General features: G+C 40.2%; 1 protein-coding gene across 3 annotated transcripts in view; it reads right to left on the bottom strand.

The window, feature by feature from the left end:
• Positions 1-13357, bottom strand: part of ADARB1 (adenosine deaminase RNA specific B1) — a 66819-nt gene that overhangs the window by 38450 nt on the left and 15012 nt on the right. For all 3 annotated transcript variants that reach the window (XM_048309234.1, XM_048309236.1, XM_048309235.1), the window contains exons 2-3: positions 8266-8302; positions 1565-1639 (exon numbers count right to left, since the gene is read on the bottom strand). In XM_048309234.1, coding sequence (XP_048165191.1) covers positions 1565-1592 — 28 coding nt within the window. In that variant the 5' untranslated portion in view covers positions 1593-1639; positions 8266-8302. The remainder of the gene's footprint in view (positions 1-1564; positions 1640-8265; positions 8303-13357) is intronic.

Here is a 13357-nt window from a genome sequence, read left to right as displayed (position 1 = left end):
CCCTCCCTCCCCCCCCATCAGATGATTTAACATTTCAAATTCATTATGTTTGCGTGGGCACACAAAGGAAGATCATCTTGCACTTTATATGAACCGGGCTTAGCCAAGGTTCTGACATCTCAAAACTGAAGTTAAACAAATGCATTCCCTAAACAGTTCCACTGAGCCAGGCTTCTGACAAAATAACAAAGTCCTTGAATGGTTTCCCATAATGATGCACTAACACAAAAAAACCCAGAAGGTGACAAAAATTTAGTGTTTTGCTTAATGACACGGAATTAAAGAATGCCCCTATAAAGAGATTATATTTCTCCAGCTCAGGAAGGCACCTTCTATTCATGCTGAGCTATACCATTATTGAGAAAAGGGATGCTTTATCAAAAATAAAAATCTTATGTGAATTACCCAATTACACTACTTTTTGATGGCCTCCTTAGGGAGGCCACTTTTAAAAACAGCTAAAACATCCATTTGAAGTAATTTCTTATATATAAAGGAAAAGAAAATTAAACCAAGCATATTCCAGTTGAGTTCACTGTTTCACTAAGGAAAAAAGATTAATTTTATTTCAGGTAATAATTTTCGCTTTGGTTTTGGTTTTTTTGGCAGGGTGAGGATTTTTGGTTTGGGTTTGTTTGCTTTATTTTTAACACAATGATCTAACTTCCTCATCTCCCCCTAAAATTGTTCTGTAACTCCTGTAGACTGAATTACAACTCTTCCGCTCCAAAGCAATTGCTGGGCTTTGTCACCTTTGCCAGATGCACTCTTTAGCCACTGCCACTTGAGGGGAAAAAGAAGCACATTTGTTATTACATAATATACAATTATTTACAGTCAGGCACAGCACAGCAGCAACAGAACAATTCTCTGAGTCACAAAAAGAAATAGATAGCTGAAAGGCAAATAACAGTAAAAATATTTTAGAATGGTTTAATGAGAATACTTTTCTCACAAGTTATGAGACCTTGATTATACCCCAGAGTTAGCACTCACACACTTGGCTGCATCAGTATGCATCAAGATGATTTCTTTATTTGACTATTTTTGTGCTTTAAAATCACTTTAATAATTCAGTAGTTCAGGGTTGGGACAATCAACATCTAAAGAGAATCATCAGGCTATGTGAGACCTACACAGAGCTCTTCCAGCTCCTCCTTTGCCTTGTCCTTTCTCCGTTTCTGCCTTCCCTCCATCATATTGTACTCTTCAACTCCATCCCCTTCATCTTACCACTCACTCCTTACCAGTACTTAACCCTTGGCATGGGCACTACTGCTATTATCCCTCCCTTCCTCACTGCCGGTTCAAAACAGGGAAATATTTTATTAGTCAGCTGCTGTAAGAAAAATCTAAGGTATAAAGTGTAATACAGAAGGTGTAATTATATTAACATATTTAAAACACTGTTAATGCAAAAGCTCCAATTCACCCTTCTTCACCACATTTAAGTATTGTCTTTTCCGCATCCAAAGTTTCTTTGCAGTCGCCCCTGTGCTTGGGAAAAAAAAAAATCACTTTCAGAAACTATTAGTTTATTACTATGTAAATAAACACATCTTACTCATGTTTTCTTCATCGTCTACATCCATTGCGAAATATCTTTGCTGGTTTCTTGGCTGGCGGAGACTGCTTCTGTCTGGAAAACAGGGAGGGGATATTTAGGCTTTAAGGTAGCAACTTGTAAGGTAAAGTATTGAATGTCCTTTAAAAGCAGCAGCCTGGGCACTGAGCTGTTTGGGTAAATCCTGACCAAAGATCCCTCCTAAAACTGAGATGATTGTCAGTGACTGAAAGATGCAGCCCCAAGCTGTCGAAGGCCAGAGTGGGAGGATGAAGACCACAACGAGTCTCCCCACAGGGAGAGACCCTTTCTCCTCCAGGCTGAGCAAGCCAAGTGCCCTCAGCTGTTCCTCCTATGGCTTCCCCTCCAGACTCTTCACTTTCTTCGCAGCCTCCTTTGGACATTCTCTAATAGCTTCCTGTCTTTTTTGTATTGTAGTGCTCAAACCTGTGCTAGGATTCAAGGTGAGGCCACACCAGCCCAGAGCAAGCAGGACAATCTCCTCCCTTGCCCAGCTGGCGATGCTGTGCCTGATGTCCCTCCTGGCTGCCAGGGTACTGATGACTCCTACTCAACTTGCCATCAGCCAGGAGCCCCATAGGTCCCTTCCACAGTACTGCTCTCCAGCCTCTCATTTCCTGGTCTGTACACACAGCCAGGGTTGCCTCACCCCATGTGCAGAATCCAGCACTTGCCCTTGTTAAACTTCTTACGGTTGGTGACTGCCCAGCCCTCAAATTTGTAAAGGTCTCTCTACAGGGCCCTTCTGCCCTTGAGGGAGTCAACAGCTCCTTCCAATTTAGTACTGGCAGCAAACTTATTTAGTATTCCTTTGATTTCTGTCTCCAGACTGTTTATTAAGATGCTGAAGAGCACAGGGACAAGGATGGAGCCCTGTGGAACCCCACTAGTGACTGAACACACACCTGATGTCACCCCATCCACTATAACCCCTTCTGCCCAACCCCTGAGACAGTTTGCATTACACAGCATCAGCACTGTAACAAGAGGATATTAGTTGACTGTAATCAATAGGACTTGTAAATAATTATCACCTTAATTAGCACATCACACCTGCTCCAGTTACTCCTGCAACTTTGTACTCAAGGACAAAAGACTTGAACAATTCCTGGTTTAACTCCTACCAAGGTGATGAGTGAGCTCCCTGAGCCAAGCCAGAAGTGAAAAAGGCTGTAGAGCTGCCCCTCACTTCCACACCATGGATAAACCCTCCTGAGGAGCTGGGTGATCAGCCTGGGCTCAGCAACTCACCCTACAGCCTGAAGGAGAGAAAAGGCAAGCTCCTCTCTGCTAAAAGCAGAAGCAAACAGAAACTCCATTTGCATAAATATCTGTATCATTTTGGGGGTTTTTTAAATAATTTCAGTAACTGTGCTAAAACAGATTCAGGAAGCATCAAGGAAGATTAACAGCCAAGGACAGTTAACAGAAGAGCCCTAAGCCACCTAAGAGATGCAACCCTACAGTATTAATGTAGCCAAATGACACTAAGCTCTGTTTTAAGCTTTAACCATGTATGTTTAAGAGTTAGACTACTCTTGGCAAATAAAGAATGATCACCTTTTTCCCTAATCCTTTCTTTATAAAAAAAATACATGAGTACAGTTAGCAGCACTCAGCTCCTCTCTCCAGTCCCCACAACTGCACCAGCAGATCACTCTGGTAAAGAACCTAAGGGTCATAGAACCACTGACTTCAAACCTTCAAGATCAAGTCCAGCCTTTTACTGAGTAAGAGCATGCCCCCACTAAACCAAAGCATGAAATGCCATGTCTGTTTGTTTCCAGAGCAATTCCAGAGATGGTGATTCCACCACTTCCCAAGGCAGCCTGCTAAGCCTCCCTTACTCTAAGCACATCACTACAAGACTCTGTGTGTCTTATACAACTATTTCCATTACAACTAATTGCTAACAACCACCCACTTCAAGTCAAAAATACTTGGAAGAGAATGAATTAGATATTTAAACAGTATGAAATGTTGTGGGTTCCCCAACCCCAGCACCGTTCAAAGCCAGGCTGGATAAGGCCTTGAGCAACCTGCTCTAGTGGGAGGTGTCCCTGCCCACAGCTGGTACTGGATGATCTCTAAAGTCCATCCCAACCCCTTAACATGGTATGATTCTACGAATAATGTGTAGGAGACAGTACTGAGCTGGGCAGAGAGAATGAACTCAGTACTCTGCATACACATTTATCTTCCAAACTTCCTCCCAATGTAATCCATGGGTTTTTTTCCCACCTGGCTTTCAAATGTAGAGGATTTGATAAGAAGAAAAAACGTTTTTCAAAGTCCTTCCATATAAAATGGGATCTATGTATGCTTTCAGAAAGAGAGGGGAGATTCTTTCACAAAATGGACTCTGAGCCTGGGCTGCTCACTACAAAAAAAAGCTTCCTCTCTTGCCAAGGCATGCTTGGTTACTTTTGAAAACATTACTGATTCAGTTATCATTTCACTTTGAAGAAGGAACAGCATTTCTGACTTCTTTGACCTTCCAAACTTTTATTCGAGCAGCAAAACTGCATTAATAAACACATTCACTGCCTGTAAATAACCAGTTTAGCAACTGACATCCAGGAACATCTCAGGTCCTACAGACACAAAGCCTCCACGTGAGGTTGGGCAATGGTCATCTGGCATCTGAGCAAGGACACCTTCCAAAAGGACTTCACTGAAGCTGTGCATCTGCCTTGGACACCAAGATATGATAAACTCTCACGTTTTGCTCCTAAAATCCTGCTCTCAGATAAGGGACACAACTACAGTAACATTCTCAGCACTGGAAAAATCTTTTATTTGGGAAAAAAAGTGTAAGAGTAAAGGAGAAAGCTTAACTGCTGTTCAGAGATTAACAAACTTTGAAAAACAGCAATAAGGAATGACTGCCATAAATACAAAGTGATTTGGGTCAGTGTACTTACAGCACGTTCTGTGTGGAGTGGGGCTGTGGGAGAAGCACATTATAGAATCTAGATGAATTCTGGTAGATGACTTACATGCACCATCATATTTTGACAACTATCCAGGCTGGCATTTTTTGAAAAACTATGCCACTGGCATCTTAAATTAGCAGTACTTCACTAACCAAACCCAACATGCTCAAGCTCACCACTGGAACTGGGCTGATGGGCTAACAAGGAGCTCTACCTGCTGGCACTCATTCCCCAGATCACAGCTTTTATATCTCCAGACGGTGATGGAAAGCAGAGACTGAGTGACTGTAATTATTTTTGTCTGAAGCCTAAGCACTAAAAGCTTCAAACTTCCCCAGTTCAGAGGAGCTGAAGTTCTACTTCAGCATCCATGTTATTAGACACTACTTTTCTAAGGATGAAGAAAGAGGAACAGGAACCTTTGAGCTCAGTTGACACAATTTAGAAAGAACTTACCACGGAGAAACAAGCCATCAATGCCATAGTCATGCCACAGTCACATGTTCACCACCAAGAAACTCAGGAGGACATGAGTCCCTTCTAAGAGCAACTCCCCAAACTAGTGCTGTGCCTAATTTGGTGTGCTGTTCTGCAGGCCAATTAACAGTTTCAGGCCAAGTTTCACAGTTCAATACACAATAAGCTGTGTGTGACAGACCAAGAACATGGAGGGTGAGGTATCTACATCTACACAGCATTGAAGGAACAACAATAATGACACGGAGAGAAAGGGAAAAAACACCCCATAGGGGGATGAGAATTCATTTTGCACCTTTGAGAAAATGGCACACTTTGTAAAATGCGAAGAGCATTCTGTGCAACTACTGAGCTCTTTACCATAATTCCTTCAGCTGCTTAAATTTTTACCACGTTGTTCTCAGCACAGCTAAGAAAGAGACACATAACAATGTGTACTTCTCCTTCCTTCTGGGGGAAGAGTTGCTGCATTAGCTATCTGAAGTCAAAAGTGATTTTGCTTTTAATAATTACTTTATCTGCCCTAACCTGTCAGAGATATCATTCACAAAATTTGCTGTAAAGATGGAAAAGAGACTTCTCCAGGTCACTTTTGTAGCTCTCCTCCCAAAAAGCAGCTCCTAACTCAACCAACATTTGCTCCCCAAGGCAGTGACACTAGGGTACAACACTCAGGAGGGAGGCCTGAGACAAGGCCTTGCAGGATGACAGCTTTGCAGAGACAAAAAGGTCTCTAAAATCTGACTATTGTCTGAAGAACATACACAGTGCACTTGGGAGAGAAACTTGGTGACCCACTGCAGGTGTGACATTAACAGTTTTAGGAAATAAAAAATATCATAGAATCAAATCATAGACCAGTGGTTTGAGTTGGAAGGGATCTTAAAGCTCATCTCTTTCCAGCCCCTGCCATGGGCAAGGACACCTTCCACTAGACCAGGTTGCTCCAAGCCCTGTTCAACCTACTCTTGAATGATTCCAGCAATGGGGCAGCCACAGCTTCTCTGGGCCTCACCACCCTCACAGAGAACAATTTCCTTTTAACTTCTAATCTAAATCTCTTCCTATAGTTTAAAACTATTCCTTCTTCTTTTATCACTATCTGCCCGCATGAAAAGTCACTCTCCCTCTTTTTTGTAAGCCCCCTTTAGGTATTGGGAGGTCACAATGAGGTTTTCTAGAGCCTTGTCTTCTCTTCTCCAGGCTGAACAACCCTGTAATAAGCAAACTGTAATATGTATGAAGTTAAATACTCAATACCCTTAAATTTATAATGTCCACATGATTAGACAAAAGCAGGCTGAAAACCAAGTGCAAGGAAGTAAATGCTGCACACAGAACAAAACTATGGCATTCAGCGTTAATGTGTGTGCTGGAAGCAGTAAATCCCATAACATCTTGTATTTCACAGATTTGACACCCACTGAGGCATCAAGGAGAAAATGGGCTGCCTTCTCTCCAAAGAAAAAGCAGTTCCCAGGTGGAATTTGGGACCTACCCCATCTGCAATACTCCCATTTCACCTGCATCACTGAACAAGGAAAGCAGAGACACTAAACAACTCAAGCATATTCCACTCAAATCCCAGAGATAAACTAACCCAGGCAAGATCAGAAGCAACACAGCCAGACTGGTAGAAAACTTCAGCATCTCCTCAGTTCTCCCCTCTGCCACCCAGTGGAACAAAGCCAGTCTATTTTTCCATGGATTTATGGCTTGTGATAGATGGAGTTTTGTGATGAGGGATTTGTGAGTCCAACTTGGAGACCCTGCAGCTGTGGCATCTCTAGTCCCTTCCCATCAGGTCCTCTGGCAGCAGGAGGCTTGAGGCCATGCTGCAGCCCCTATTTTACATATATATAAAGTATATGCATATACATCACATATCATATGATAAATTTTTTTATATATATATCACTTTAAAATCTCCACGCACCAAAACCACCCTTGCAAATCTCATTTACTTATGGATTTGGCCCCTATTATCAGCTTACTTTACATACTCTTTGAAGAAATAGTCATACACTGTATTTTGTAAGCACTTTCAAAGATTTTTTAGTTTTTTGCTCCCACAAGCAAGTTGTGTATTTTTCAAGCACAAGGACAATATTAGAGGCCAACAGCAGTTTTCCTTTTAGTTTTGTGTACTTCAGCAAGAATGAATATAAATTAGCAGCAACTGCTAGAATTAGTAGGGGCTAAACTACAGCCTGAGAAGTTGCTCTGCACAGCAAATTCCAGATCCAGAGCTGCTGGCTGCACATTGGGAACCCCAAGAGCTCTGATATACCTCATACTGGAGTTTATTGCTCAGCTTGAAGTTTATTCAAGCCATTCCAACAGCGCCATCTGCTGTTACACAAATAATTCAGGTTGCATCTATCCCTGGACCAAGGAAGTCCAGACCTCTGCTCCAAATTAGAAATAACTTCAGATGTTTGCAGATTTATTCCTTTGTCTGTAACCTCCTTACTGGTTTACTGTTAGGACTGAACATCTCATTTTTAACATACTTTATTTCTGAAGGACTCCTCAAATACCTGTGACTACCAGAAATGTATTTACAATGTGCTTCCAAGGCAAAAGTGGTAACTATTCAGAGAGAAAATTGAGCAGCCTAGACCTCCCAGTAAGTAATATCAATATTTTCAACATCATTTAAAAGATAACTGATACAGCTATCCAGTGCTAAGGAAAAGAATAGCTAATTGGAAGAAAAATCTAGAATAGTTTTAAAGGAAGTTAAAAAAGACTCAGATATCTTGAAGCTACTTCATAAAAAGATAAAAAACCAGTCACACAGGTAGGCTGATGGTTGGGATTAGGAGACAGACTTACAAATCCGACTTATTTCCTCTTTTCCCACCAAAATCAGCTATTAAGCTTTGCTCAAACACTCCACAAACTCTCAAGTCCTACCTGCCAGCTCTGCCTATTTACTTTATTAATATGTATTGGATACACATTCATTTGCATATACACACATATTAAATTTGCACCCAGAAGGGTAACTAAGTTTTTGTAGCATCAACTTCATTCCCTTAGATATTTCTAACCAATATCCTCTCTATTTTCAAACTGTGCTGATCAAATAATCGTGAAGGGATTTAGAGTAAAACTACAAATAAAAGATATAGATATAACAATAAAGTATATAAGTGTTCAAATAAATTAAGATGAAGTCTCTTCTCCTCCAACTTATGAGCCAAATGCATCAATAAGAAAACAGAGAATCCTGTTCTATGTTTGCAAATATAGTGTGCTTACCTTTTTAACTATTGGAGAGACATGCTGATTCTGCAACCTGAAAGAAGAGGAAACTCAGTTAATTGTTTGGCTCTCTAAAAATTTAAGAGCATTACAAATGGCAACCCCTGACCTTAAAAGGGACAAATTTCTGATTCCCTAAAAATAAATAGTCCATATTGCACATACACAGTCCCAGAGCGAAGTCCTTTGTAACCCTAGCAAAGAGAGGGGGACAGACCATTCTCGACATTCCTGGCTGGTTAAAAAAAAAAAAAAATTTAAGAAAAAGGAATTAAGACTCAAGGCTCCTAATACTGGGGGTCATGAAACATCCCTGAGGTACAAGCAGTTATGTAGTAGAACCCAATCTGCAATCTCTGCACCTTCTAGGAGAGAGAGTCAGAAAAAATGTGGTAAATAATGGTTTAAAACCAAAATAAACTTGTGTTATCACAGCCAACTTATCCTGAAAGCAAATCCAGAGTTCTCATCTTGTTAGATTTTTTTTAATTTAGATCTTCTGTTTTTATTTTTAGGGATTGATTTTAATCCATAAAAATGGCCCCTCATACAACAACCCCCTTTCCAAACACCAGTTTCTTGATAACACTGACACTAGTCTGTATTCTCCTGCAAAACAGGAAAATCCCTCAACTACCAGCAGTGGGATGGAAAACAACTGGTAGATGTAGGGTAAAACACACACACCCCCATTTTTAAGATCTCTTCCAACCAAACTGGTTTGATTCTTATTCTAAGGAGGATACAGGATAACAGGGATGCTGTGAGAAATTTTATTTCCACAAATAGGCACAGCTGTTGGATAAAGAACAGATAGCTTTAATTTAACAGATAACCTCCTAGATCTAAAAAAATATTGATGGGGCCTTACCAGTGTGAAGATAAGACTATTCTAAAATGGTTCCAAAATCACAATCACAGCCCACGAGAGGGTGCTGGTACCCTGCAGAAACCTGCATTGAATTCAAGTTACACAGAGCACGGCTACACAACACAACCCAATAGATGCACATCTTGGGTCTTAAACTGGTTTGGTCAAAAAGGGATCTGACACAATATTTAAAGTCCACATACTAGCATATTGCATCAATTCATCCCAGCTTATTTTTTTTTAAAGACATTTCAATTTCCCAATACTTCATGCTGGCATCTTCCAATAAAAATAAAAAGATTAATTCAAATACGACATTGGTCTTAGCATAAAGCAGGAAAAATGCCCAGATTACTCAGTTCAGAGTCGAAGTCCCAACCTAGTGTTCCCATATCGACAATAAAAACTTCCAAACTCTTGGAATACAAGCTATAAATTAGGTGTGATGTGAAAATCTCATATTTGCGGCAAAAGCCACCAAAAATGTGTTTTAAAAACAAGCTTGACAATTCTCTTCTTACGTGAGCATTGCTTAAAGTTATAATTAATGCTGAGAAAACACACTGCTAATAGTTTTTATCTCAGTATATCATTGAGTTACTTTATATTTCATATTATCTTCCTTATACACAACATTACTCCAGTCGGTAATTCTCTAACAAACTAAAAACAATCCATGAAAATTTAGACTCTTAAGTTTACCACTGAGTACCAAAAATCCTTATATATTGACAGCTGCAGTGAGTTTTACAGAGAAAGAACCAGCCAGGATTCAAAACTAGGGAAAAAAAGCTTATTTTAGTAATTATTTTTGTTATATTATGAGCAGTAAAGACAGGTGGAGGAAAAACTGAGACTTGTAACACCTCAAACCAGTAAAAATTCTAAATAGCAAAGAAAGGAAAATAACACTAAGTTACAAAAGCCAGGAACAAACCTCTGATCTTCAGCATGTCCTACCCGGCTCTGCCCAGTGGCAAATGAGTATTTTGGGGCTTGTTCAAGTCATGACATGCTTCCCCAACACCTTCTGCAGGGAGAGCCTGCAAGAAGGGGCTCCTCCAGGAGCTCAGCACTTAGCCACAACATCTCCATATTGTTACCTTCCAAAAAATTCAATTAACCAGTTCTTTGTCCCTTACATGTCACATTTGAGTTAATTTACCCTAAAAAGTTCAGAAACATGCCCATGATTTCTCCCTGGGCAGCAAAGGATACTTGAAAATCATCACATGTTGGCCATTTAGGAATACCTTCAAATACTAACTTTTTAAAGACCAGCTGAAAATGTTTCAAGGCAATGACAATCAAAACAGACATCTGAGGTACCACCTCAAGACATAAACCTGCAAAAGATCACCCAAACACCAAGGCAACAACCTGGAGGCACTCATCACTCAGCACCAGTCCTACAGTCAGGATAAAAAACCACCACGTCCAATCTTTACATATTTACTTTCCTATTTATTTTACTTCTCTCGTGTTGAAAAAGGAAAGTAATCTGTTGAGGCATCTCAACTGCTGGTGCATGACAAAAACCACATATATGTTAAATCCAGTGTTGAACAGTTTGGGTTGGAAGGGACCTTACAGCTCACCTCAATCCAATCCCTGCCATAGTCCAGGACACTTCAAGCCCCATCCAACCTGGTCTTGAATGCTTCCAGGGACTGGGCAGCCACAGCTTCTCTGGGAAACCTGTGCCAGGGCCTCAGCACCCTCACAGGGAAGAATTCCTTCCTAACACCTAATCTAAATCTCTCTTCTCTTAGTTTAAAACCATTCCCCCTTGCCCTATCACTATCTGCTTGTATAAAAGTCACTCACGGAATTTGAGGAAGAGATGCCTTCAAGCAAGACTTTGTTCCTGATCCCAGAAAACAATACTGTGAGCCTCCAGTAAGAGTTTAAGAAGCGTTTGGACAGTGCTCTCAGGCACATGGTGGGATTCTTGGGGTGTCCTGCACAGGGCCAGGACTTGGACTCAAGGATCCTTGTGGGTCCCTTCCAAGGCAGGATATTCTGTGACATGTTTTTTCATACACCAAGTCATGAGTCTCCGCCATAAACTATAAACACAGTTCAACAGCACAACTACAGAACTGAGTTTTCCTCTGAAAACATTTTCCACCTAAATACAAAGAAACAATTTGACATCTATGATGTACTTACTTCAGTTTATCAGTCTGAATTAAAGATATAATAGCCCAAACCCAACCCCCATTCCCTACAGCCCTTTTGAACTGCTCATTTAAAATTCTGAAGTAAATTAAGAAAGACTAGCAAGTGAGCACCACAATGAAAAAAAAAAAGTTTAGGAAAAAAAGGATATATATGTTGCAATCGGAAAAAGAAGCACAGTTTATACATGATACAAGCTGTCAAGTGCTTCTCCTTCCCTTGATATAAAACAAACTCTTTTTGAACTTACAAACAGGTACTTTTTATACACAAGACACTGAAACAAAGTTCACTGACACTTCAAAAGCTATGAAAATTCAGCAGCTATTAAGCAACAGGAATCCATGGATAAAAAAAAAGAGAATGCTACTCCATCAAGTAATATCCAAGCTTTTACTGCTTTTACTGCAGGTATCAAACAAAAGTATGTTCATCATTTATTCTAGAACACCCAATTATTCAAAAACTGTTCAGAAAGAAACACAGTAAATTATTTTTCAAACACTGTCTCACCAGAAATGGTTTCACATATTCCCATAGTATCAGCAAGAAACTCTTCACTTCTAACTTCTAATTTTCCCATTTCCTATGTTTGAAAACTTATGTTCACTGCTCTACTGGTACATTTGGCATCCCAAAGCCTCAATACAAAATTTTGATACTGAAACAATATCATTTCAAAATCAAAGGTTTTAATGCCACACCTTCTTACAGGATCATCCCATGTATAAGAGCAGTTACCTTAGAAGAGAACGTGATTGAAGCCAAAGGAATTATTCACATGAGTAAAATTACCGTAAATGTCTTCAGGGGAACTTAGGCTTTAATCTTGTTGTTGATTTCACTACAGCTAGTGTTTAAACATTTACATTACTCATTTAGCTGCTTTAAACATTAGTCAAACTAAAATAGTCCAACAGTGCAACCTCCAGACTAAGCAGCAGCTTTTAAAAGGCAACAGAATTCAAGAAAACAGTTTTAATTTCTCCATTTGGTATTAGTACTTTTTAGACAACAGCTAAAAAAAGAAAATAAAAGTTACTTTTTACTACAGACAAATTGTGGACAAAATTTAGGCTACAAGAGCAGCAGAGACAGGACAACCCACCCATCCCACCACACTGACCAATTCTGACACTGGGAAATGCCCCACTTTGGAACAGATGTTTCTGCACCTACTGTTAAAACTGCTGAAAGCCCTTCTCAATGCTATGGTGACCAACCAGGGTTTTCAGGTTAACACATTCCAAAAAAATAACTGTAAAACTTCCTTCAAACTTGTTCTACAGATGTGCAGCACATACTAGAGGAATGCAAATCTTTCTTCCTTTGAACAGCAGCGATATTTTCCAGCCTTCACAACAAGGCAGACTTAATTATTTTCAGTCTTACTCCCACCCTAGGGCAAAGATTAGATGCATGTGAACACTTCGTACTTAGCATTAGTCTTCAGAAAAAAGCCTCAGAAATCAATGTTTAATAAAAGATGCCAAATAATTGTCACTCAAGTTTAAGTGTTCAAAACCATGAGATTATGTTGTGCATTAAGGACATGTGAGTATCTTCTCTGGCTGTTACCATGGGAATTCACTCTCCACAGTCCTTAAATAAAGTTTATTGCTTCAGGAGTGCCAGAACAAGGCACTTTATTCCCAGACCTCTGCTTTTAAAGACAGGTTGGGACGGCTGTGCCACTGCCGGCAGCCTCCTGGTGTAACAATAGATTACTGACAAAGCTGGGAGACTGAGAATTAGCAAAGGTGGGATGAAGTGCCCATACTAAGCCATGCCTGCAGTGATACACCCTTCACTGGGAGCTCCCAGATCATGTCTGCAGCCTCAAGAACCAATGTGATTTATTCCTGGATTTAACAGCAGAACACAGAAAGGCTAAGTGTTACCTCTCAGCACCTGACAAAAGACAAGTGACATGATGGAGATTTAAACCACCCCTCCTGTTGACAAGATCCAAGAGGCAAAGACATACCCACACACAAATCACTGCAAGAAAAAGCATCTTATGCAGCCCAGACAACA

This window comes from Corvus hawaiiensis, chromosome 7 (genome assembly GCF_020740725.1).
Source record: "Corvus hawaiiensis isolate bCorHaw1 chromosome 7, bCorHaw1.pri.cur, whole genome shotgun sequence".
Lineage (NCBI taxonomy): Eukaryota > Metazoa > Chordata > Aves > Passeriformes > Corvidae > Corvus > Corvus hawaiiensis.
The sequence above is the reverse complement of the archived record's forward strand: the minus strand, read 5'-3'. Positions and strand labels throughout refer to the sequence as shown.